This window comes from Benincasa hispida, unplaced genomic scaffold (assembly GCF_027475165.1).
Source record: "Benincasa hispida cultivar pf3 unplaced genomic scaffold, pf3_genome.v1.1 HicScf650, whole genome shotgun sequence".
Lineage (NCBI taxonomy): Eukaryota > Viridiplantae > Streptophyta > Magnoliopsida > Cucurbitales > Cucurbitaceae > Benincasa > Benincasa hispida.
Window position 1 is genome coordinate 1 of NW_028326768.1, and position 26,235 is coordinate 26,235.

At 31.3% G+C, this 26,235-nt stretch overlaps 1 protein-coding gene across 1 annotated transcript; it reads right to left on the minus strand.

Annotated features, from left to right (window-relative positions):
• Positions 1-16,738: 16,738 nt before the first annotated feature.
• LOC150030050 (auxin-responsive protein SAUR32-like) lies at positions 16,739-17,553 on the minus strand. The gene has a single exon (XM_090310115.1). It carries the CDS (start codon positions 17,312-17,314, stop codon positions 17,009-17,011), a length of 306 nt encoding a protein of 101 aa, XP_090166241.1. The 5' UTR covers positions 17,315-17,553; the 3' UTR covers positions 16,739-17,008.
• Positions 17,554-26,235: the final 8,682 nt, after the last annotated feature.

The window sequence follows — 26,235 nt, forward strand, 5'->3', positions numbered from 1 at the left end:
TTGCTAAAATTGGATTTAGATGCACTTTATTGATAAAATTTGTTTAAATTTTTCAGCATGTCAAAACTCAATAATACTATTTAATGGAGAGGGTTATTCCAATTGGAAGTCAAATTTAAACACAATATTAGTAGTTGATGATCTGAGGTTTGTGTTAACGGAGGAATGCCTTCCTATTATTAGTTCGACGGCAAACTGAAGCGTTCGGGATGCTTATGATAGGGGGTAAGGGCAAATGAAAAGGCAAGGGCCTATATCTTAGCGAGCATATCCGATGTGCTCAACAAGAAACATGAAACCATGCCCACAACCCGTGAAATTATGGCGTCATTACAGAATATGTTCAGGCAACCGTCATCTTCTGTATGACACGAGGCTATAAAGTATGTTTATAACTCGCGAATGAAAGATGAAACCAATGTCAGAGAACATGTTCTAGACATGATGGTTCATTTTAATATCGTAGAAGCTCATGGGGCTACCATAGACGAAACTAGTCAAGTTAGTATGATATTAGAGTCTCTTCTGAAAAGCTACCTAACTTTCCATACTAATGCCATAATGAATAAAATAAATTACAATTTGCCTACTTTATTAAATGAACTACAGACTTATCAGTCAATGATGAAATTGAAAGAGAGTGAATTAAATGTCGTTTGACGACATTTATGAAGGGTTCATCATCAGGAATGAAACCTGCTGACAAAAGAAGTCTGTCCTTTCATCATCTAAAGACAAAAGTGTACAGATAAAAAAAAAAGGGAAAAGGGAATAAACAACCCATTGCAAAGAAAAATAAAGCTACACAAGGAAAATATTTCCATTGTGGAGAAGATGGGCATTGGAAACAAAACTGCCTGAAGTATTTGGCTGAGTAGAAAGCAGAAAAGGCAAATCAAGGTAAATCAGATTTACTTGTAATTGAAATATGTTTAGTGAAAAATTCTCACTCGACCTGGATATTAGATTCAGGAGCCGCTAACCATGTTTGCACGTCTCTACAGGAAAATAGTTCTTGGAAACAACTTTTAGAGTACGAAATGACTTTCAAGGTGGGAATAGGGGAAGTCATTTCAGTAGAAGCGGTGGGAAATGTCAAGTTGTTTTTTGGAGATTTTTTTGTCTTGTTAAGAAATGTATATTATGTACCAAAGATGAAAAAAAAACTTAATCTCTATTTCATGTCTACTTGAAAATATGTACAAAGTATCTTTTGAAGTTAATGAAGTATTCGTTTTTTCAAGAGGTGTTCATATTTGTTCTGCTAGACTTGAAAATAACTTGGTATGTATTAAAACCGACTGAAGCAAAAGTCATTTTAAATATAGAGATGTTTAAAACGACAGAAACTCAAAATAAAAATTGAAAAATTTCTTCTAACGCATATCTTTGGCATTTCAGACTTGGTCATATAAATCTCAACAGGATTGAGAGATTAGTTAAAAACGGTCATCTAAATCAGTTAGAAGAAAGTTCTTTACCTCTTTGTGAGTCATGTCTTGAGGAAAAAATGACTAAAAGATCTTTTACTGGAAAAGGTCTTCATGCCAAAAAACCCCTTGTACTTATACTTTCAAACTTTTGTGGTCCGATGAATGTAAAAGCATGAGGTGGATATGAATATTTTGTCAGTTTTATTGATGCGTATTCTAGATATGACTATATTTACTTAATAAGTCACAAGTCTGAAACTCTAAAAAAGTTTAGGGAATTCAAGATCGAAACAGAAAACTTATTAGGTAAAAGAATTAAAACACTTCGATCAGATCGAGGTGGTGAGTATATAAATTTACAATTCTAAAACTAATTGGTAGATCATGGAATTCAATCCCAACTAATCGCATCTGAAACATCACAACAAAACGATATTGTAAAAAGGAGAAACCGAACCTTGTTAGACATGTTCAATCAATGATGTGTTTCACTCAGTTACCTCAATCCTTTTATGGATATGCAGTACAAATTGTAGTATATATTTTGAACATGGTTCCTTAAAAAAGTGTTTCTGAAACACCGTATGAGTTATGGAAAGGACGTAAAGGTAGTTTACATTACTTTCGGGTCTGAGGATGTTTGACACATGTGTTGGTACAAAACCCTAAGAAATTGGAAGGATGTTCAAAATTATGCCTCTTTGTTGGATACCTAAAAGAAACAAAAGGAGCATTGTTCTATTATCCCCAAGAAGATAAAGTATTTGTTTAAAAAAATGCTACATTCTTGGAAGAAGATCATATTAGAAGTCATCAACCTTGCAGTAAACTAATATTGAAAGAAACGACCAAAGATACTACAGATAAATCAACAAAAGTTGTTGGTGAAGTTGGTTCATCAAGAACGGTTGTTGCCCCATCACATTATTCTCAAAAGTTGAGAATGCCTCAACATAGTGAGAGGATTATTTATCAACCTGAACGCTACATGGGTTTATAGAAACTCAAGACATCATACTTGATGATGGTCTAGAGGATCCATTGACCTTTAAACAGACAATGGAAGATATTGATAAGGAACAATGGATAAAAGCCATGGACATAGAAATAGAGTCCATGTACTTCAATTATGTCTGGGATCTTGTAGATCAACCAATGAGGTTAAGCCTATAGGTTCTAAATGGATCTACAAGAAGAAAAGAGACCAAACTGGCAAGGTGTAAACCTATAAAGCCAGACTTGTGGTAAAAGATTTTACCCAAAGGGAGGGGGTTGACTATGAAGAAATCTTCTTTCCTTTCGCCATGATAAAATCAATAAGAATACTCTTTCCCATTGCCGCATATTATGACTATGAAATATGGAAAATGGATGTCAAGACAGCTTTTTTAAGTGGCCATCTTAATGAAAGTATTTTTATGTTTCAACTAGAAGGCTTCGTTAAATAGGGTCAAGAATAAAAGATTTGTATTCTTAAGAGATCCATTTATGGGTTGAAACAAGCTTCATGATCCTAGAATATAAGATTTGACACTGTGATCAAATCTTATGGCTCTGAACAGAATGTTGATGAACCTTGTGTATACAAGAAAATAGTCAACAAAACTATAGCATTCTTGGTATTTTATATTGATGATATCTTGCTCATTGGGAATGAGACAAGTTACCTTGCTGACATAAAGAGATGGTTAGCATCACAGTTCAATGAAAGATTTAGAAAATACTCAATATATTCTTGGGATTTAGATTTTTTAAAATCGAAAGAACATAACCTTAACACTATCTCAGGCATCTTATATTGACAAAATGTTATCAAGATATAACATGCAAAATTCCAAAAAGGGTATGTTACCTTTTAGACATGGAATTCATTTGTCAAAGGAACAGTGTCCTAAAACACCTCAAGAATTTGAGAAAATGAAAAGAATTCCATATGCTTCGGTAATTGGGAGTCTGATGTATGCTATGTTGTGTACACGTCTTGACATATGCTTTGCAGTTAGAATCGTCAACAGGTTCCAATCTAACCTAGGACACAGTCATTGGACGGTTGTAAAAAACACCCTCAAATATCTCAGGAGAATGAGGAACTATATGCTTGTGTATGGACCTAAGAATTTGATCCTTACAGGATATACTAATTCTGATTTTCAGACTGACGTAGATTCTAGGAAGTCTACCTCAGGATCAATTTTCACTCTTAACGAAGGAGCTATAGTATGGAGAAGCATTAAACAAAGTTTTATAGCTAACTCCACGATGGAAGCAGAATAGTTACAAATATGCACCTGCCCATTACTCTGTATTGCGACAATAATGGTGTAGTTGTTAATTCCAAGGAACCCAGAAGTCATAAACGTGGAAAACATATCGAAAGAAAGTACCACTCATCAGAGAGATCGTACACCAAGGAGATGTGATAGTCACGTAGATAGCCTCAGAAGACAACCTTGCTGATTCTTTTACGAAGGCCCTCTCGGCTAAAGTGTTTGAGGGTCACCTGGTTGGACTAGGATTACGAGCAACATAATCTAAGGCAAGTGAGAGAATGTCAAAGGATATTTTGGATGCCCTAGTTTACTGTATTTTCTCTCTCTTTATTTCTCAATATTGTAAACATTATATATTTATATGCTTATCTCACTGGAGTGTTAGTCCGAGTGGGAGATTGTTGGGAATGTCCTAAACTCGCAGTTTATAAATGTTTTTAACATATTCTATTTATCAATAAAAATGTTGTTGAGTTTTTTATTCAATAAATTACTATTGATATTGCATCCATTTATGAAAATCCAATAAACGAATCTATGGCTATAACATGAATACTTTAACTTTATGTGGCGACATAAAAGTGGATCAAGTTTTAGTATGTAGCCAAAATGGTCTATAAGTAAACGGATGAGATTGGGTACCTCATCCTGATGACACTATTAGATGCGGCCCATTTGTATACTGATATAAATGATGTGATCCAAAAATATTCATGTAGAGACACGTGAGTGGAGGCATCCTGTGCAATGAGTTTTCATAAGACTGGACCTCGAAATAGTCACTTTTCTTTAAAACAACCGTGTACTATTAAAACTGACTATCCCAAACTCAATGACCTAGGGTAACTTGTTCTTAATCTTGAGCTAACTATGAACTTCTGTTTATTCGAGATTATCCTTTGATCTGCGTAGGTGAGAGTAGTCCAACAATACAGTCCAATAAGCCTCCCATTTTGGGAGTAAGACCGGATAGATAGTTGGGGACATAGCTTTGCAATATGTAATTCGCTCCTACCCAACAACATTTATTGAATAAAAAACTCATTGTACAGGTGGTTCATTTCTGAACTATGCTTACCTAGGTGGTTGCCTTTTTCCTTGTTCTTTTCTGATTTCTAGGGTTTCTCACACCCTTGGTGTGTGTGTGTATGTGTGTGTATGTATATATATATATAGAAAATGAGAGATAAATGTTTAGAATATGATAAAATATTGATATTATATATTCAAACTACTAGGAATACAATATGGTTTTAATTTTAATATAATATCAACTTTGTTTTATTAATTAATAATCTATTGTGATACATATTTATTGGTTAAAAAATATTTCTGGTGCTTGAACTTTTAATGGAAGTAACAATTTAGTCTCTTAACTTTATTTGTAACGATGTAATCCCTATACTTTCAAATATGTAACAATCTAGTCTACAAATTTTAATAAGTAATGATTTAGTTTATGTATTTTACAATTTCCAACCATATAGATCGTATTGTAAAAAAAATGATAGGTTTCTTGAAATTCTCCCTCAAATACAAGTTTATAATACTTACGTCAGTCATTCTCCCTCAAATACATTTCCACATGCCTATTCAATATAGAATTAAATGTAACTAAACAAATTAGGCCTATTTGGATTGACTATAGAAAAAAATGTTTTTCAAGAAAATTATTTTCCTTCATTTTTATGTAAACTCTTTAAATAAAAGTTGTTAAAATACACTTTGAAAGTTTTCCAAAAGCTATTTTGAACGGTTGTCAAACATTTCAATTTCTTTATTTTTTTTCCAAAATAACTTATTTTCAAAACTAAACACTTGAAAGTTAGACCAAATACAACATAAAAAATTTAGCTAATATATCAATTTTTTTAGATAAATATCTTTTTGGTCCCTTAGGTTTTGGGTCTAGTTTTTAATTGAACACTAGTTTTGAAAATGTTACACATTAAGTCTTTTAAGTTTTGAGTTTGGTTTTGATTTAGTACTCTTGAGATTTGGGTTTCAAAATGTTATAATTTTACCTTGAGAGTTGAATTTTGTTTCATATTGGTCCTTAAGTTTCAAGATTTACATCTTTAACATCGATTTTTCACAAATACTCATTTTTAATCATTAGCGTGTTAATATCTATTTATTTATTTAAATAACTATGAAATGAAACTTTAGATTAAATATTAATAGCGATGAAAATTAGGGAAAGTTAATTAATTATAATTATTTGAAATCTTTTAAATTATGAATAGACATCAACTCCAAAGAACAAAGTGAATAGCTCCTAAATAATCAATCGTAAAAATGTAAATATTAAAATTTAGGGACAAAATTGAAACAAAATCAGATCTCAAAGTTATAACAAGATTAAATTGAAATCAAATCTAAAATTTAAGGGTTAAACATGTAACATTCCGAAATTGAAGAATGAAGAAGCAAAAAAATACTTTTTTTGTTAAAATTTCTTCTATGCCATCATTGTGCTAGAAAATTTTTCAAGCATTGAAAGTTAAAATTGAGATGATGAAAACAAAATAGCATGATGATGACAGAAGTGAAGGAAGGGGCAGTGCCAGCAAAGAAACAATGCATGTAAAAACACATACTCAAAAAAGGGGGCATTGCCTCAAATCATGCATTAAAAGCCTCTCTGGAAAAGGTCCAAAGTGTTCATTGTATAGGGTTATTATTATTTTTTTCATTTTGACAATATTATATTTATATTTATTATTATTATTATTGGTTGTGTGAACATTGACATAAATGGAACAAACTTAAACGTGGTGCTCATGCATAACTCAATATCCATTCTTTACACCTTTCTTCTGCTTTGCTGTCTTTGTCCACTAATCAATCTTCCCTTGATTTAATGAGGTTTGATCTAAACAATAATGTCTCCATTCACAATAACACTTTGGTTTTCTTTCTTTTCTAACCAATCTTCTTCTCATCTTTTTCAAACAAAAAATTTAGGTAAACATGCGTTTTTTATCCCCTAGATTTTCATCTAATTTGTATTTGGTGTCTCTATTTTAAATTGTTATATACTTGATCACGTTTGTCAATTTATAATAAGAATTGATGTAATCATAATGAAATTCCATTGATAGATCTAGGGCGATCACTTAAACCACTAAAACCGAATCGAAACCGAATTAATATGGTTCGGTTCGATTTGATATATTTTCAAACCAGATTATTGCGATTCGATTTCAAATCTGAAAATCAATTTAAACCGAACCAAACCATTTTTTAAATAAATATATTAAAAAACTATATATATAAAAATTTGAAAAATAGAGCAACTAATGATGTTTTGTATGATGATAAATATTTTATGTTTGTAGTATTCATATACTTTGGAATAATTTTTAAGTTTGTTGTTGAACTAGTAGCTAGTGTTATTAGTAATCTAGACTAGTAATAGTTTAATACCAAATAATGACTAATTGTAATTGTTATTATTAACTTTGAACATTTTAACTTTTACTGTTTTTAAATTTCAAAATTAATGTCAAAATTATATTTTTAAATACATTGTTTCAAATCATAGAAATTTAGAGAATATGAAAAAGCATAAAAAAAATAAAAACAAAAACAAAAATAACTATGAAACTAAACCAAACCAAACCAAACCACAACGGTTCGGTTCGGTTTAAAAAAATACATCTTTTAAAATTTGCGGTTTGATTCGGTTTGAGCCCAAATCGAACCGTGAACACCCCTAGGCAAATCAATTGTAATGGGCCACAATAACAAACATCATTGGATTGTTTTTTTTTATCACATTTTAAAATTATGAATTTTTCACATTTATTATTACAGTTGCCGTTTGAGTTTAGAATCAAATGGTAGCTAAATAACGGTAACAATAATAGTAAATGTGACAATAAATGTGATAAATTCATAAATCTCAGGTTGCAATATTAATGATAATGGTAACAGTAACGATATCAACGTAGTTTCAAATGCAATTGGATTGAACTGTATGAGAACCCTAGAAGGGAGAGGGGAGTGAATAAGGTTTAATCAAACTAATTAAAACTTTTTTACTAAGTGAGTCCAATTAAGCAAATTAACAAATTTTTTGCTAACAAGTAATTTAAGCAATAAATTTATACAAATAATTTCACTTTGAATTAAACAAAAAAAAAAATAAAAAATTAACCATCACAATTTAAAGCACAATTTTTAAATTTAATAAAAGGATTGGTAACGGATATATAAATTTAAGAACTACCAATCAAAATAAACATATATGAGCAATTAAATTTAAGAACAAAAATTGAAAATAATTTCAAGCAATAAAATTTAAACAAAATAATTATAAAATTAAATAGTTGAGGGATAGAGAAATTGACACGCAAACTTACTCTTTCCATGGCTTAGAGTCGAACAGTAGTATGTTCTTTGTTCGTGCGTAAGAACAAACCCGATCATTTCCATGGTTGAGAATCAAACCGTTACAATGACTCATTTTCGAGATCAAGAGCAACCCTTACAATAGTTTAGAAAAATAAATAGTACACTCGATAAACTCTCTAAAAGAGTGGGATTTACAAATTTAGCACTCAATGAATTAATCCTCACAACATAAAATATCTCTCTTAAAAGAAAATGAAAAGAAGAAAATTGAAACTTGGAGAGAGACCAACAATGGTGGCTTAATGAGTTATGGATGTGATTTGGAGAAGAAGATGAGTTTAAAATAGAGAGGAAAAATTGTTGAAAACCACATTTAATTTGGACCATTGAATCTTGGAAAAAAAAATTAATGGTGGAGATTTTAAATATAACAGCTATACAAATAAAATATAATATTAAATTCATTTTCTTTTTTTAAAAATCAAACAAAAAGTAAAAACTAGTTCAAAACTAGTCGTTAGACACAAACATAAAATAATATTAAATTCATTTTTCTTTTAAATTCATTTTCTCTTTAAAACCAATCCGAAAATCAAAAGTCCACCATGTGTCACTCCTCTATTTCTCAAAGTGACACTATTCAATTGGTTCACTTTAATGAGAAAAATTATGTTACATCATCAGCTCAGTATTTTCCAATTAAGCTTGTTTCAACCATATCTTCTTTGTTTGAACTCTGATTTGAGCAATTCAAATTGCGTTGGAACCATTGTTCTAAGCTCTATGCAATAGATATTTTAAAACACTTAAATTGTTAATGAATAAAAGTAGATTTGTTATCATCAAAATATTAATTAATTAATTAATTAAAATTAATTAATTTGGGATTAAGGGCCAAAAAGCCAACATGAACACCTCTACTCGTCAATGAGTTTGCATTTTTTTATTATAGATTTGGAAGTAAGCCCTAGATGTCAGTACGAATATGGAACACAAATAAGCAACACCAAACGCAATCAAATGGGACTCACTTTTCAGATTACCATTGATTTATTACGTTTCCCCTAAATGAGGTCTTAGTTTTTAAGTTTTGGGTTTGATCATTTCCATTTACTCCTTCCGAATGTTATACTTTTAGTCCTTAAGTTTTGAGTTTTGTTTAAATTTGGTCTCTTGATCTCAACATTTATACTTTTAACCTTGATTTTTCAGTAAATACTCACTTTTAATTTTGGTGTTAATATTTATTAATTAATTTAAAGCAATTATCAAATTAATTTTAAAACTATTTTAATATTGATGGAAAAAATAGTGATATTTAATTAACCATAAATATTTTAATTTTTAATTAATAAACATTAACACTAAAAATTGAAAATGAGTATATTTAGGGAAAAATCAAACTTAAAAGTGCAAATCTTGAAACCTAGGACCAAATTGAAACAAAACTAAAAAATTAAGAACTAAAAGTGTAATATTTTGAAACTTAGGGAATAAATTGAAATTAATATTATGACTTAAGGACTAAATCTGTAATAACTTAAAAATTAGGGACTAAATTAAAATTAATCCAAAATCTAGGGATGAAAAAGATATTTTTCAAAAAAAATAATTTGGAAAAAAATTAACTTCAATCCTTGAAAAAGTGTATGCGATCGATTAAGGTGCATATATCATCGGTCAAATATACAATTCCCCCACCACCATATGTTAAACACAAAAGAAATAAAATTTATTGGAAGCTAAAACGGTCCTTGATGGTTTGAAAAGTTTTAATCATGCGTGGAAAAGTCATAATCCTTCGGTTCAATTGAAGTTATTACACTTTTAAACCAGTTGAATTCATGCTCATGATTTAGCAGCTTTGACATCCTTTTTAGAGTTCTCTTGGTTTTAAAAGTTGTATTTTCTTATTCGATTGTATCTCACTTTCTCGAGAGAGTAAATTTTGGAGGTTAGTTTGTTGGCTATTTGAATTATTTTTTTTTGACAATATGTGAGTGGGGAATCGAACTTCTAACTTCAAGGTCGATAATACAAACATTATATTAGTTGAACTATGCTCATTTTGACCGTTTGAATGATTTTCATTAGAAAAACAACGTAAAATATAATGGGGCTATTGATTGCCTTTGTAATTCGAAAAGTGCAATGTAAATAACCCTACAATTAAATTAAATTAAATCCCAAAAAAATTATAGAATGTTATGAGATCGAAAAGTAAAGAACATAGATAAATGTAAAGTAGAGAATCAACATATAGATTTACATGGTTTATTAATAATGTGTTAATTATGTCAATGGGGCAGGAGAAGAACAATTTTATCAGAGAGAATAATACAGAATTACATAATAGAGACGTCTCTAAAGTTTAGAGAGTTTATATAGTGCACTTGGTCGTTCGAAGTATCGGATAACAGATTTGCGATATTCCAACGTAGAATAATATATATCTTGCCAAATTTGAAAAATAAAAAGATTAAACAATGCATCCTAAAAAAAGTTGTCCAAAATCTTACAAGAATATTCTATAAATCAAAATTCCACTAAAACAAGCACAATAGATTTTGGTGAATTGAAAATGAGAGGTGTGCTCCCATATTGGTGAGTGTTTCCTTGCCATTTTAATGTACATGGATATCAAAACAAATACGACTTAGAATTTACTACAAAGGCATGGTGTTGACTCTAGATCTCATGTGGCTTGAGTGAGCCACTCCATATCACTATGTGAGTTAATTGGTGTGAGTGGGCATTACAAGACTCTGTATTGGGCGTCATGAATCCTAGGAGAAATGACGATGTCTAGGACTATGTTGATTGATATAGGAATGCTTGCATTGCACCTTTTCTCATGGGTCAAAGGTTTGGACATAAGATCGAGCTTCAACACGACATCCATGAACGAGTTGACATGGAGCCAAGAGTTTTCATGTAATGATAGTGTCATATAGATGGATATTTGTGGATGATCCCATGCTTAGTTAAGGGATAAACTCATTGATTGATTCTTAATAAGAGTATTTGCATAAACAAGGTGTTGGGAATGTCTTAGAACTCGCAGTTTGTGTTAAACATTCTATTTTATCAATAACAATGATTTGTTGATTTTGCATCTTATTATGAAAATCCAATAAACGCATCCTTGGCTATAGTCTGAATGCTGTAACTTTATGTAGTGATATAAACAGAATCAAGTTGACAGTATATAACATAAATGGTCTAATAAGTATATGGATGAAATTGGGTATCTCATCCTGGTAACACTATGGGATGCGGCCCACTCTGTAGTTGTTACAAGAAGTTGTAAGGTGCTACAAACGATGTGATCCACAAATCGTTTATGTTGAGACATGAGATTGGGGGCATCCTATGCAATGAGTTTGCATATAGACTGGACCACGAAAATAGTCACTTTTCTTTATAATGACTATTTCATTTATTATATAACCTAGGTTAACTCGATCTTAATCCTGAGCTAGCTATGAACTTCTGTTTGTTCAAAATTATCCTTTGATCTGCAACGATGAGAGTAGTCCAACAACATTACTCAATAAGCTTACCATTTTGGGGATAAGACCGGATGAATAGCTGGGGACATAACCTTGCAAGATGGAATTCACTCTTACCCTATTTAGGGTTAGCAGATAAGTTGTTCTTTAAGTAATGACTCCAAGTCTTGAACAATCGGGGCCCCGTCTTCTCATGATAGAGAAAGGATTTGATTCATAGAGATTATGAATCAGAATTGTTCATTAGAGGATCAGTAGGAACTTATGTATAGTGAGGGGAGTTCAACTATGGGCTATAGTGGAGTGTCCCATTAGTTAACGAATGGGGGTTAGATCGGACTAATGAGTTTAGCCGATTAATCTTGAATCGTTGGAGCCCATGATCTGTAGGTCCGCGAGGTCCCCCTACTAGCTCGTAAATGGATAAGCTTTAGGGTAGCTTGAGAGATTAATTTGAAACATTCAAATTAAACGGAACAAGAGAATAAATATTTAAATATGATTTAAATATATAAAGATGATTATCATGCAAAAATTAATTTAAGAAAATCAAATTTTGAATTAAAATGATTTAATATCATTTTTTGTTTTAAAAAGAAAATGGAATTTCGTTTTCATGTTGCACAAAAATAGAAAATGGGTTTTTTCCATTACCATCATCTTTATGCTTACACAAAAAATATTATCTTCTCTACTTTTATTCTCCAAGCATGAGCTGCAAGTCATGCAGTCCATCTCTTTGCATGTTCATCAAATATATATAAAGAAGATTGGAGTTGTTGGAGAAGAGAATAATACAGAATAATACAGAATTTCGAGAGAAATTTTTTTGAAGAAGAAGCTGTCTTCTTCAGTCAGGCTGCTGTGAGTTTCTCTGGTTTCTTCACATCTTCAAACTGTTCTTGAGTCCCACAACTCTGCCTAAAGCTCTAAGAGCATAGTAGGGAAGACTTTGAGGTGGTTCACGTTGATAACAAGTGAAGATAGCAGCTGAACAGGTATTTTCTTGGAGAGTTCATCAAAGGTATGTTCAGAAAACCCACTTTTTAAGAAGAGCATGCTTTAGTTTTTGCTAAAATTAGTGAATTAGATCCTTGATACTTCCACTGCATGTTGTTTTACTCTTTTACAAGGAACTTTAAAAAAAACTATAATACTTGGATGACATTCAAAAGTATCAGTGAGATTTGATAGTACTCATTTGACATGATATTTTTTTTAATAGATCCAAGTAAGCTTTACAATGTCATCTGATAGACCTCAAGATAAAAGAGATTGTTTCTTGTTTGAGATCTTAATCACTTCACAAGGAAAGATTAATCAAATCAAGCCTTAAATTGATTCTAAGCATGCAACCTAAACTACACAAAATTATAAAGAGCTCTAAGTTAAAAGGAAGTTGAGGTTTTTGTACGGAAGACCCCTTTTTAGGGGCCCAAATGAAATTTGGCCCAAAATTCAAATTTGATTTAAAAAAAAAGACCTTTTTCTTATGTTAGCCGCATGTGGAAGTACTATCTTGTCCCCAAACCGCACGTGAATGAATTCTCATTTCTTGGTCACACTTCTTTCTTCTCGTTCTAGCTTCTCGTTCATTTTTTTGTTTCTCATCAAGCACAATTGTAAACTTTTTCCAATTTTTTCTTTGTTTAAATTTTTCCTCTCTTCTTCCTCTCGCTTCTCGCTCCTTCCTCTTGTTCTTCATCAAATACAATTGCAATTTTTTCTTCGAGAAAAAACTGCAGAACAAAGAAGGAAGAGAAAAAAATTGGAGTACGAAGAAGAAGAAAAAAGAAGAATGCATAAAAAATGGAAGAAGAAGATGAAAAAGAAGAACATATAAAAAATGGAAGAAGAAGAAGACGACGATGATGCAAAAGCAACAAGAAACGGAAGAAGATGATGAAGAAGAAGAAGTGGAAGAATAAGAATGTAGAAGAGAAAGAAGAAGACAAATGCATAATTTTTTTTTTTTCTTTTTTCCTTCCTTCCTTCTTTCCCCTTTTTTTTGCAAATCGAGCAACTAGAAAACAAAGGAAGAAATGTATTGGGGTTAAAGTGGTAATTTCTCATGGTACTGATATAAGCAAAGGACCAAATTTTATTAGTTTTTAAAATTGAGTTTAATTTTCATTTGGACCTCTAAAAAGGGGTCCTATGTGCAATTCTTCTAAGAAAGCTCAAAAGCTTCTTTTATCACGTTTTTAAACGTTATTTGCAAGGATAAAATATATGACTTATTACATAGCCTCAAAATGAAACTCTAGACCTTTTATGAAATATTTGATCAAGAGTTATTTAATCTTCCAACTTTATGATCATAACAAGACATTTATAAATGTAACTTAATAAAATACATAAAAAATCTTAAAATTGAAATACACAAATAATACATCGATCGCTATAAATTTGAAAATATAAGTTTTCAATTAATCAATCAAAATTTCGTAACTATCTAAGAGTAAGCTCCCCTTGAAGTAATTGAAGCTCTAGCTTTAACTCTTTTTTTTTTTTTTTAATGAAGCATGTAAGTTGTATTGAGTTCATTCATTGCAACTTCAATGTCAGCCAACTTCATATAATATAACTAAATGAAGCTTGAGGGCATTTAATGACACCTATGGTTTGTATTAAACCATGATAATTGTGCTTTTGAAAGAGAATATGGAAGAGAAATGAGACATGGAGCTTAGAAGACCTTGGCTTAAGAGAAATGTATGGTTGCTAACCGCTTGTGAGGTTTGTGCTGGGCGTACGTAAGCGCACACGTGCTCGCAGATGAGGCCATTGGCGTGCTGCTTGTTGCTTAATCCATGTTGCCTGGTCATGGCTTCTTACCTCTTTCTCAGGTTATTTGCCCTTTCAATTCGGGTTCTTCCATGCTTCTGTTCTCTCCCCCATTTCAATATTTTATTGATATTTTCACATTTTTATAGATTAACCGTTAATACGACGAATAAATCTATATGTTAATTTGTTTAAAAACTTTAAAATATTTATTTATTAATTTAAATATTTTTTAATTTTTTTTCTATCAATAGAAATATCCATCAATATCAACATTTTATCAATATTTCCATCGACGTTTTCGTAAAATTAAATCCTCGATATTTGCGTTGACATTGACATTTTAAACTTTGGGTCCTCTCAAGGTTATTCCTAACCATGTTTTATTTCAATTAATATAAAATAGGGGGATTTTCAAAAATAGAAAAAAATAAGGGAAACTATTTACATAAAATAGTAAAATTTTAATATTAATTGTTAGAGACTGATAGAAGTCTATCGGTGTTTTTTTTACTATTTTCGTAAATAGTTTGACATTTTTTCTATTTTTAAAAAATTTCCTATAAAATATTGTACAACCAACCGACATATATATGGTATGTATTAACAACTAAGGCATGTGTGGAAGTGATTTTGAAATGGTTAAATATTTTTTTTCTTTTATGTTTAAAATCACTCATAAAAATGTTTCTAATTCTTCAAAACCAAATTTAATGATATGGAAATTGCTTTTAAAAGTGTTGAATTAGATATTAAATTAATTTCGAGTGATTAAATATGCGTTTCAGAGTAATTTTGAAAATAACAAAAGTGATTCTAATAATTTTAAAATCACTCCCAAACATTTATTAAAAAATTTATAGTTTGAATCTCGTCCTCCTATCGTACTAAAAAACAAAAACACTAATCTTAAAACATATTCGTACCTATAATTTAGTCATGAAAGATACAAATTGAGACAACTTTAGGATTTTATCAACTTAACCTAAAAACTCAAGGGTTTAATTGATTAAATTAGTTTAGGGTTTTATTTTACTCAACCAATAAAATTCAAGGTTAGAGTATATTTTTCATAATTTTTATCATTAACGTAATTATTTAATTAATTGAGTTATCACAATGGGTTGCACTTTTGAAACTGATAATTAAGTTGATAACAACATTTTAAAAAAATTACAAAATCTATCTGTGTACTCTATCACTGATAGACTCTATTGTTTATAGACTCCAATTAACGATACAGTCATCATTAATAGACTCTGAGAGATAAATCTAAATTTTGTTATATTAGCAAATTTTTTTTGCATTATACTGTATTTACTAATGTTTTGGACTTGATTATTGTTTTTGCAATTCCCCTTACTTAAATTTTACTAACTATTTAACGTTACAATTATACTTAATTTATGGTTGCTATATAATAAGCTAGTAATATTCGTAATTTATGGTTGCTATATAATAAGCTAGTAATATTCGCTCTTTCTCAAACATGTTAATTGATCATATAAATATAAACGGTCATAAGAAAAACCATTAAACAACCACAAACATTTAATTTTCATTAGTTATCCTAATATTTTAATCTTGGCTTATTTTTTTTCCTTTTTTCTTGGTAGTTCCAACTTTTATTTTTTTTTCCCTAACACAGAGAACTTTTAATTAATTGATAGACCATGTATATCCTAATTTAACTAGTTGAATTTACAAATATCCATGGCTCTTATGAGTCAGTGTCCTGCGGGGACCCGTTCTTATTGAAAGAGAAAATCTCCATTTAGACAAAGAAGAAGAAAGGGAGTGTGGAAAACGATTTCTTGCAAGTTAAACGAAGACAGGTCCATTTCTCGTTTTCCATATCGTTTACTTTTATAATTATTTTTTAATTAATAATAATAATAATTTATTTGTGGATAATTAATATGAAATTTTATGTTTGTTTCATTTTTAGAGATTTAAGAATTTTTTTAAAAAGAATTAACCATGTAAACAAGGATTCATAGCGAGAATTAACTCCCCTTTTATCCATGGAAATATTAAAACAAAATTATAATAATAAGCGGGTAGTGAGTTTAGTTTGAAGTACTAAATTCTATATGACGAAATTGTCCTTGAAGTGTTTATCAAAATACATATTTGTTATTAAATTATTTAATTTTTATTCCAATTTTAAACGAATAACAATTTTACAATATTTTAGTAAGTTTAAAAGCAGTTAGGTTGGCCGTACCATAATTGACATGGGACATTTAACGCACATTATTTCTCTCTCTTTCTGGATCCAATTTCCAATTTGCACATATTTCTCCTCAAATAAACAACACAAAATGAAGGATAAAAGCGACAAAAAGACTTCACTTTTCCTTAACATGTTTAGACATGAATTGCATTCCATTTTTTTACATTTGGCCACACATTTACTCAAATTTACACAAAAAAAAAAAAAAAAGAAAAACCCTAAAATGGGAGAAAATGCGAACAACTCGAGAATTTATTCGAGGAGACTAATGAAAACAACTTGACCGACAACATTTAAGAAAGTAAAAAAAATTAAAGTAGAAATTAACCCTCTGACATCTCTAGAAGGAGAGTTAGAGAGTCAAAATGTGACGGTCATATTGAATAATTTTTTTTGTTTTTGAACGAAAAATCAAACCCTAAAACAAGGAACATAGAGGTGATGATAGTGGTGGTGATGAAAGGAGGTTTCTTGATCAATCAAGGCTTGAACATACCTAAATTGCTCCACATGACAAGGAATAGTGATGGTTCCCTTTTGATCAAATCCATATTCTTCCTCAGCTTCCTTGAGCAGCTGAATGAACAAAGGATGATTGAGATACATGACAGGCACTATAAATCTTTGCTTTTCTTCACTTTCATGGCCAACTTTGATAGCCAAACAACCCTTTGGGACATCCTTGAAATTCCCTTGACTTCTCTCTCCACTTCCCATTTTTTTTTTTTTTTTTTTTAAAAAAAAACTTTTAATTTGGCAAGATTATTTGTGAAAGTAAACTGAAAATTAGAGAGGAAAAAAGTAGGGGTGATGGTGAAGGTTTAGAAGGAAATTGGGAAGAGAGGAGGGAAAGAATTAGAGGAATGAATGGGAGAAGAAATTGAAAGAATTTTGAAGTGTTTGTGTAGAGAGGATGTTTTTGGTGAGGTTTTTGCCATGACTTTTAATTTTTTAAGCTGAAACTTGAAACAATCCACAGAGGATTTGAATATATAGAGGAGAGAGAAAGTCAATAGAAAGTTAGTTTTAATGGTAAATTTGGTCACTATGTTTGGAAAATTAGAATTTAGTCCTATAATTTTAAAAGTTTGATTTTTTTAAGAATAAATATATAACATTGAGAACAAACTAAATATAGGTAAGGTTCTTAGATAAAGGAACAACTATTTCAACCAAAAAAAAAAAAAAAAATCTTTTGATCTCTCACCCAAGAAAGGAACTACAAAATATATATCTCTATTGTCGCAAGGACATGAACAACCTTATTGCAAGCCTTGGGATTTGATAAAAGTTTAAACAATTTAGACTTTGTTTAGTAATTATTTGGTTTTTAGTTTTTAGTTTTTGAAAATTAATTAAGCTTGTAAATACTCCTACCTCTAAATTTATTACTATGTTATCTACTTTTTACTAGTATTTTAAAAAATAAAATAAAAAAAGTAGTTTTTAAAAACTTATTTTTGTTTTTAGAATTTGACTAAGAAATCAACTCTTGCACTTAAGTAAGATGCAAATCACTACAAAAAACTAAAAGAATCAAACATCAGACCTTGAGGTCGATAGTACAAATACTATGCCAGTTGAGCTACGCTTTTTATTGGCAAACTATGCTATCTTTTTTTAAAAAAATAAAACCAAAATGGTACTAAACATGGTCTTAGTTTTTATAATTTGATAGAACATCATAAATAGTCTCCATGACTTGATAAAATAACTAGGGACTATTTATTTATAAGAGTCTTATCGAATCATCGAAATAGAATTCTAATTATAAATTAGAGGAACTAAATTCTAACTTTCTACAAATTATAGAGACCAAATTTACGATTCAACTTATTTTATTTATTTATATATTTTATATATAATTAAGACAATATCCTTTCCAAGAAAAGACAAATATATGTTTACAATTTAATGTCTATCGGTTAAAATGATTTAATTTAGTCTCTTATATTTAATTTAATCGTTTGCAATCGTTGAAATGTTCTAAGAGTCGGCAATAAACTTGTAATACATATATAGTTGGTCAAGCAACGAAGTTGTTTAATTAGAGAATTGTTTAGTTTTAGGAGTTAATTAGTTAGGGAAGTTATGGATCTTGTATTTGGAGTGAAGAGGTGATTAGTCTCAATCATGAATGTCTTAACTTTTTGGCTAGCTCTTAGTCTCTTAAATTAATTAATGTTATGATTATAAAAAAATTAAAATCGATTTATTAACTTTTTTTTTAATATTTTGAAATGTTAATTGCATAACGTCGAAACAACGATTTTAACACAATTTGAATCACTTAAACCAGAGTTCAAACTAAAAAAGTACCAAACAAATTTAGAAATTTTTAATGCCATTTGTTTTAGAATCATTTTTTAAACTGTTGGGTTTATTTCACTTTTTTTTTGGTGAAAGCCCAAATCAAGGCCCATTAGGGCCGAATCAGTTTTTGCAAAACTTAAATGCAACCGTCGATTTTTTTTTTATTAATTATGCAAATCGAAAGAGACCAAGAAAACGACAGTGAGATCATTTTAGAAAACTTCATCCGTACAACAGCGATTTTCAAGATTCATGGTCCGATGGAACTGAAATTTTGATGGCATATTCTTGACACGATGGTCTTCAATCTGGACGGTGGAGATTTCGTTTGGAGCTACCTACAGTCAGATATTGTAGGTAATTAGTTGTCACTTCAAGTGAGACGTTTCTAATTTTATTCTTATCAATTGGTTGTCATTTGTTGCCAAAATTGTTATTCTTGATATATTTACTGTGTATGACTCTAGTTGTAACTAGGGAGAACTCGTTGTAATCCATTATTGATTATAGTGGAGATTTTGACTTCGGTACGTGATTTTTTACTCCTCACATTGAGGGGATTTTTCCACGTTAAAATTGCTTATGTTCTTACTTGATTATTATTGTAGTTGTTAGTTAAATAGTGTTCTACTAGATTCACACAAGAGTGGAATCATTGATCCGAAAAATATAGTGTTAATCCTAAGTGGTATCAGAGCCTTAGTTAAATTAATTGTGAATGCCTTATGTCGAATATGGATACTAGTTCAGCTAAGATGGTTACTCTTAATAGGTCAAATTATCAAGTTTGGAAAATAAAAATGGAAGATATTTTATATGTGAATAATTTTCATCTTCCAATTTTTTGTTTTGAAGAGAAGCTTGAGGATAAAACTAATAAAGAATGGGAATTATGTCACAGGAAAGTGTGTAGGATTATGAGACTATGGGTATAAGATAATTTTCTAAACCATGTTGGTGAAGAAACTCATGCACAGACTATGTTGAATAAGCTTGAGTCGCTATGTGCCCCTAAAACTGGTAATAATAAAATATTTCTGAAATAAATGATGGCATTGAAGTACCAAGATGGAACACCCATGTTAGATCATGTGAACACATTTCAAGGTATCATTAATTAGTTATCTAGGATGAATATTAAGTTTGAGGATGAGGTACATGGGTTATGGGTCCTTGACACTTTGTTAGACTCGTGGAGACATTTAGAATTTCTTTATCGAACTCAGCCCCAAATGGTGTACTAAGTATGGACTTAGTAAACAGTAGTGTATTGAATGAGGAGATGAGAATAAAGTCACATGGCTCTTTTTCATAATCAGATGTTCTTGTTACTGAAAGAATGGGAAGGAGTAAGAGCAAAGGTCCAACGGATAAAGATAGAAGCAAAAGTAAGAGTGATCGATTTGCAAATGTTGAGTGTCATTATTGTCATGTGAAAGAGCGTCTAAAGAAGCATTATCTGAAATTTAAAAGGGACAATAAGAATGATAAAGGCAAGGGAAAAAAGAATGATGATGACAATGATGCAGACACAATTACTGTAGCCATTAAAGATTTTTACTTCTTATTCGACGGTAATGTTATAAATCTTGCTACACAACAAAACAGTTGGGTGATTGATAGTGATGCCTCAGTTCATGCATCAAAGAGGGATTTCTTTGCATCCTATACACCTAGTGATTTCGGTAGTGTTAGAATGGATAATGACTGATCAACAAAAGCAATTGGCATAAGAGATGTACACTTGGAGAACAAGAATGGTTCTCAGTTGACACTGAAGAATTTGAAGCATAGTCCTGATATTCCCATGAATTGATTTCTATAGGTAAGCTTGATGATGAAGCTTACTGCAATACCTTCTATGATGGTAAATGGAAGCTTACTAAAGGCTCTATGGTGGTAATTAAGGGAGAGAAATATTCTCACTGTATTATATGGAGGCTAATATCACTGATTGTGATATAAATACATTAAATGATGAAGTGAGTGTTGAACTTTGGCATAAAAGACTCAATCACACGAGTGAGAAGTGTTTGAAGATATTAGCCAAGAAAAATTATCTTCTTGATATAAGAGTGCACCCCTAAAAAGATGTCCTTATTTTTTGGTAGGAAAGTAGGTTGGAGTTACTTTTAAGTCATCTCAGCATTCAAGGAAACCAAATGTACTAAATACATTTTGATGTGTGTGGTCCTATGAAAATAAAAACTCTTGGAGGTGTATCATATTTTGTGACGTTTATTGATAATCATTCAAGGAAAACGTGGGTCTATATCTTGGAGACTAAAGATCAGGTGTTACAGGTGTTTAAACAGTTTCATGCCCTTGTTGAGAGAGAAACTGGTACAAAGTTGAAGTGTATTAGGATTGATAATGGAGGTGAGTATTGTGGACCTTTTAATGAGTATTGCAGAAATCTTGGTATTCAACATCAAAAGACACCTCCTAAGACTCCTCAATTAAATGGGATAGCTGAAAGAATGAACAAAGCACTAGTTGATAAAATTAGATGATTGCTTTCAGAATCACAATTATCACAATCGTTCTAGGGTGAAGCATTGAATACAGTTGTACATGTTTTGAATTTCACACCATGTATTCCTTTGGGATCAGAAGTTCTATATAGAATATGGTCAAATAAGAATATATCTTATGATCACTTACGTGTCTTTGACGATAAAGCTTTTGCTCATGTTCCTAGAGATGAGAGATCAAAGCTTGATGCAAAGACTAGACCATGTGTAATTCTTGGCTATGGCCAAGATGAGTTTAGTTATAGATTGTATGATCCAATACAGAAGAAGCCCATAAGGAGTCGAGATGTTGTATTTTTTGAAGACCAAACGATATTAGACATTGAGAAGACAGATAAAATAGAGTCTGAGCACAATGATGATCTGATTGATTTTAGTTTAGTTTCTTTGACACGGCCTTCTATACATATAAAAAATGAGGTTCAGAATGAGATGAAGTCTTTACATGAAAACCACACTTTTGAGCTTGTGAAATTGCCTAAAGGAAAAATTGCACTGAAAAATAAGTGGGTTTATAGAATGGAATAGGAAGAACATACCTCAAATCTACATTACAGATCAAGATTGGTTGTCAAAGGGATTAGTCAGAAGAAAGGTGTCGACTTTGATGAATTTTTTGCTCCAGTTGTCAACTATACGTATAGTTCTGGGTTTGGTAGCTAGTCTTGACTTAGTGGTTCAGCAGATAGATGTTAAAACTGCATTTCTTCATAGGGACTTAGATAAAAAAAAATCTCCATGGAACAACCAGAGGTTTTTTAGTAGAAAGACAAAGAGCATCTGGTGTGTAAATTGAATAAAGGTATTTATGGGTTAAAATAGGCAATTTCTACAACTGAAGCAAAATATACTGCAACAGCAGAGCTTGCAAACAGATGTTGTGGATGAAGCTCTTTATATAGGAGCTTGGCTTCAAGCAACAAAAATATATGATATACTGTGACAATGAAACTGCTATTTATCTTGGTAAGAATGCTACATTTCATTCAAGAACAAAGCATATAGATGTGAGGTATCACTAGATGAGAGACGCTTTTAATGATGAATTGTTTGAGCTTGAGAAGATACATACTGATCATAATGGATCTGATATGTTGATGAAGAATCTACCAAGAGAGAAGCTTTAGTTTTTTCGTTTCGGCGCGGGAATGACAAGTTCTTCTACAAAGTGAAATAAAAGGAGATTTATTGGGTTTATTTCACCTTTTTTGGTGAAAGCTCAAATTAATGCCCAAGGCCCATTAGGGTCGAACTAGTTTTTGTTTAAAACATAAATGTGCAGCCGCTGGTTTTTTTGCTTAATTACGCAAACCGAAAGAGACCAAGAAAAACGAAAGTGGGATCATTTTAGAAAACTTCTTCCGTACAACAGCTTTTTTTAATCCATTTGGGGATCAATCCGTGGTCCGATCGAGATGAAATTTTGATGACATATTCTTGACATGAAGGTCTTCAATCTAGACGGTGGAGATTTTGTTTGGAGCTACCTACAGTCAGATACCGTGGGTAATTGGTTGCCATTTCAAGTGAGACGTTTCTAATTTTATTCTTATCAATTTGTTGTCGTTTGTTGCCAAGATTGTTAATCTTGAGATATTTACTATGTATGCCTTTAGTTATGACTACGGAGAACTCTTGTAACCTATTATTGATTATAGTGGAGATTTTGATTTTGGTCGTAGTTTTTTACTCCTCACATTGAGAGGTTTTTTCCACGTTAAAATTGCTTATGTTATTACTTGATTATTATTGTTGTTGCTAGTTGATTAGTATTCTATTAGATTAACACAAGAGTGAGATAATTGATCTGAAAAATATAGTGTTTATCCCAATACAAACGTTAGAGACTGTATCGTTATTCTTATTTTGTTTTTGTTTTTCATAGCTTAAAAGGCTGTTTTGAAGCCTTAGAAATGTAAGGTTTGAAAAAGAAATTTCAAAAGATTCTTAATTATTTAAATACATTGGAACCATTTTTTATTCATGATTTTAACTTCCAAGGGAACAACTTGAAGCTTGTGGCAGGTAATTGAAAGTGGCAAAATTATAATTTTATACTTTTAGAGGGGCCTTATAGTAAGGAAAATTGAGCCGTGAAGTAATAGGATTGTCACTTTGAAGAGGGACAACAATATTAATACCTTTAAATAGTACACTATTTCTTTTTTTTTTTTAATTTTTTTTAAAGGTTGATTAAAAGATTGAAGGAAGACAAATAAGGATGAAACCAAGATCATAATCCAAGTCTTAATAAGGTCCTTACAAAAGAATAAACAAACACAAATAAGGATGAAACCAAGATCATAATCCAAGTCTACATGAAACACAACTATGCAACTATTTGTTGGAGTGGATAATTGGTGCCCTAAGATTGAATAAAAGGTTTAATTAGAGAATGAAACCAATGCCATAGAAACAAGTCTTACAAATCTCATCCCAAACAACAAAAGTAAGCAAAACGATGTCCCAACAAACTAGAGGAGTCAGTTAAATAAGACACAAGGTGATGTGAGACGAATAAGGGTTAATTGGGTAATTAGTCACTATTTTAGGTTAATTCTCATTTTACTCCACTTGCAATAAAACTCTATAAATATGAACATTCCCCTTTTGTATGAAACACATTATCATTCTAATAAAAGATTCACAATCTTAATTCTTGGAGAATTACTTCTTGAGACTACTTATGCTATATCATACTTCACCAAGAATGAAAGAATCACCTAAGTAGAAATAGTAACCTGCAATGGAATGACGATCAGTGGGGTCACCAGCCCAATCGACATCAGAGTACCCAGATAATATCAAGGACGACTGGGTAGAAAACTGGCGTCCATGGTCAATAATGCCTTTGAAATATTAGAGAATGCAAAGAACAACAATAAAAGGTATAGACCGAAGAGCAGCCATGAACTTGTTAACAATATCAACAGTATATGCAATATATGGTCGGAACACAGTAAGATATATGAGACTCCTAACTAGTCACCGATAAAGAGTGGCATCCTCAAGAAGAACACCATTAAACAAGGTTAACCAAACATTCAGATCTAGTGGTGTTGAAGATGTGGCAGAGTCAATAATGCCAGATCGAGCTAGGAGATTAGAAGCATATTTAGCTTGAGACAGATAGTATCCATCAATGCGGGATGAGACCACAAGACCAAGAAAGTAACTGAGTGGTCCCAAATATTTCATCTCAAAGTGTTATCTCAGATAGGCTTGCAAGTCAAATATACCCCGAAGATCATCACTTGTAATGGTCATAACATCAATATAGAGAAGAAGAAGAACCATAATGAAGAGCAGTATTGTGGGGATTGAAAGTAAATCCAAGTTGAATGATAGTGAAACTGAACGTAACCATGCTCGTGGAGTTTATTTCAAACCATATAAGGCTCATTGGAGATGACATCTTTATGATATGGAGGAGTCGTGCTAGGTGGAGGTTTCATATACACCTCTTCAGATAAATTACCTTTGAGAAACACATCTTTTATATCCATCTGTAGAAGAGGCCACTGTTTGGCAGTGGTAACAGTTAAAAGGCTTCGCACAGATGTTATTGGAGCTACTAGACCAAATGTTTCTTCATATTCAATGTCATACTCTTGAGAATAGCCTTTTGCAATAAGACGAGTCTTATAACGTTCAATAAAGCTATAAAAATGTGTTTTGATTTTGTAGACCCACTTACATGCAATAGATTTCTTGCCTGGAGGAAGATCAACGTAATCCCAAGTATGAGTCTTTTCTAATGCTTGAAGTTCCTCATCTATTGCTCGCTGCCAAAGTGGGTTAGTATTAGCCTTGTGATAAGATGACGGTTGGACTAATGACTAAATAGTGGAGAAATAGTGAAATTTCTGAAGATGAAGAGGAGGTCTACTTACTTGGGGGAACGATGGACAAGAAGGACTGGTGTAGGTTTAAAATCAGTAATAGAAACAGATCTTGATAAGATGAATAATTGAAGCAGGCTGAGGGGTTGTAATATAGGAGAAAGTATCATTGGAATCCAATGTTGAGCTAGGGAGAGGAGAGATAGGAGTGGAATCCGATGTAGGGTCAGGGAGAGGAAAGATAGAGATAGATGGATTGTGGTCAGCAAAATGGGTATGAGAGGGATCAGTAAAGAAAAATGGTGAATCAAATAAAAGGGTATGGAAGGAGGAGAGACTGGCAAACATACGATGTTCCTAAAAAGTAACATGACAGGAAATACTAACCATTTAAAGATAGGATCCCAAAAATGAAAACCTTTATGCTCAGTCTCATAGCCAAGGAAACAACATAAACGAGCACAAGGTTCAAGTTTGGTATGTTTATGAGGATGAAAAAGAACAAAATAAGCACAACCAAAAATTTTAAGATGAGAGTAAGAGAGGCATGAATGTAGAATGGAGAATGGACCTTGAGGACTGAACTGCGTCTGAAAAATGAACGGAATAGACGATAGTAATTCCCTAATTGGGCTCTGATAGTATGTGAAATAATATTTTTCGTCTTTCATATAACATTCGATAAATACAAGTGTAGGGTATTTATACACATAAGAACACCCAAAATAGTTTACAATAAAACCTAAACAGCCCAAGAAAACCTCAACAACTCTTAACCAATAAGATGGATTTAAGCAATAGATTAGGCACACATTAAACAAGACGAACTTCAACTTACGGAAAACTTGTGAGAATGTTAGTTTATTCTTCCCAACCCATTGAGAATTTAGCAACTCACAATGAAGATAAATGATCTCATGGAGAAATAAGAAATTATGAAACTCATGGT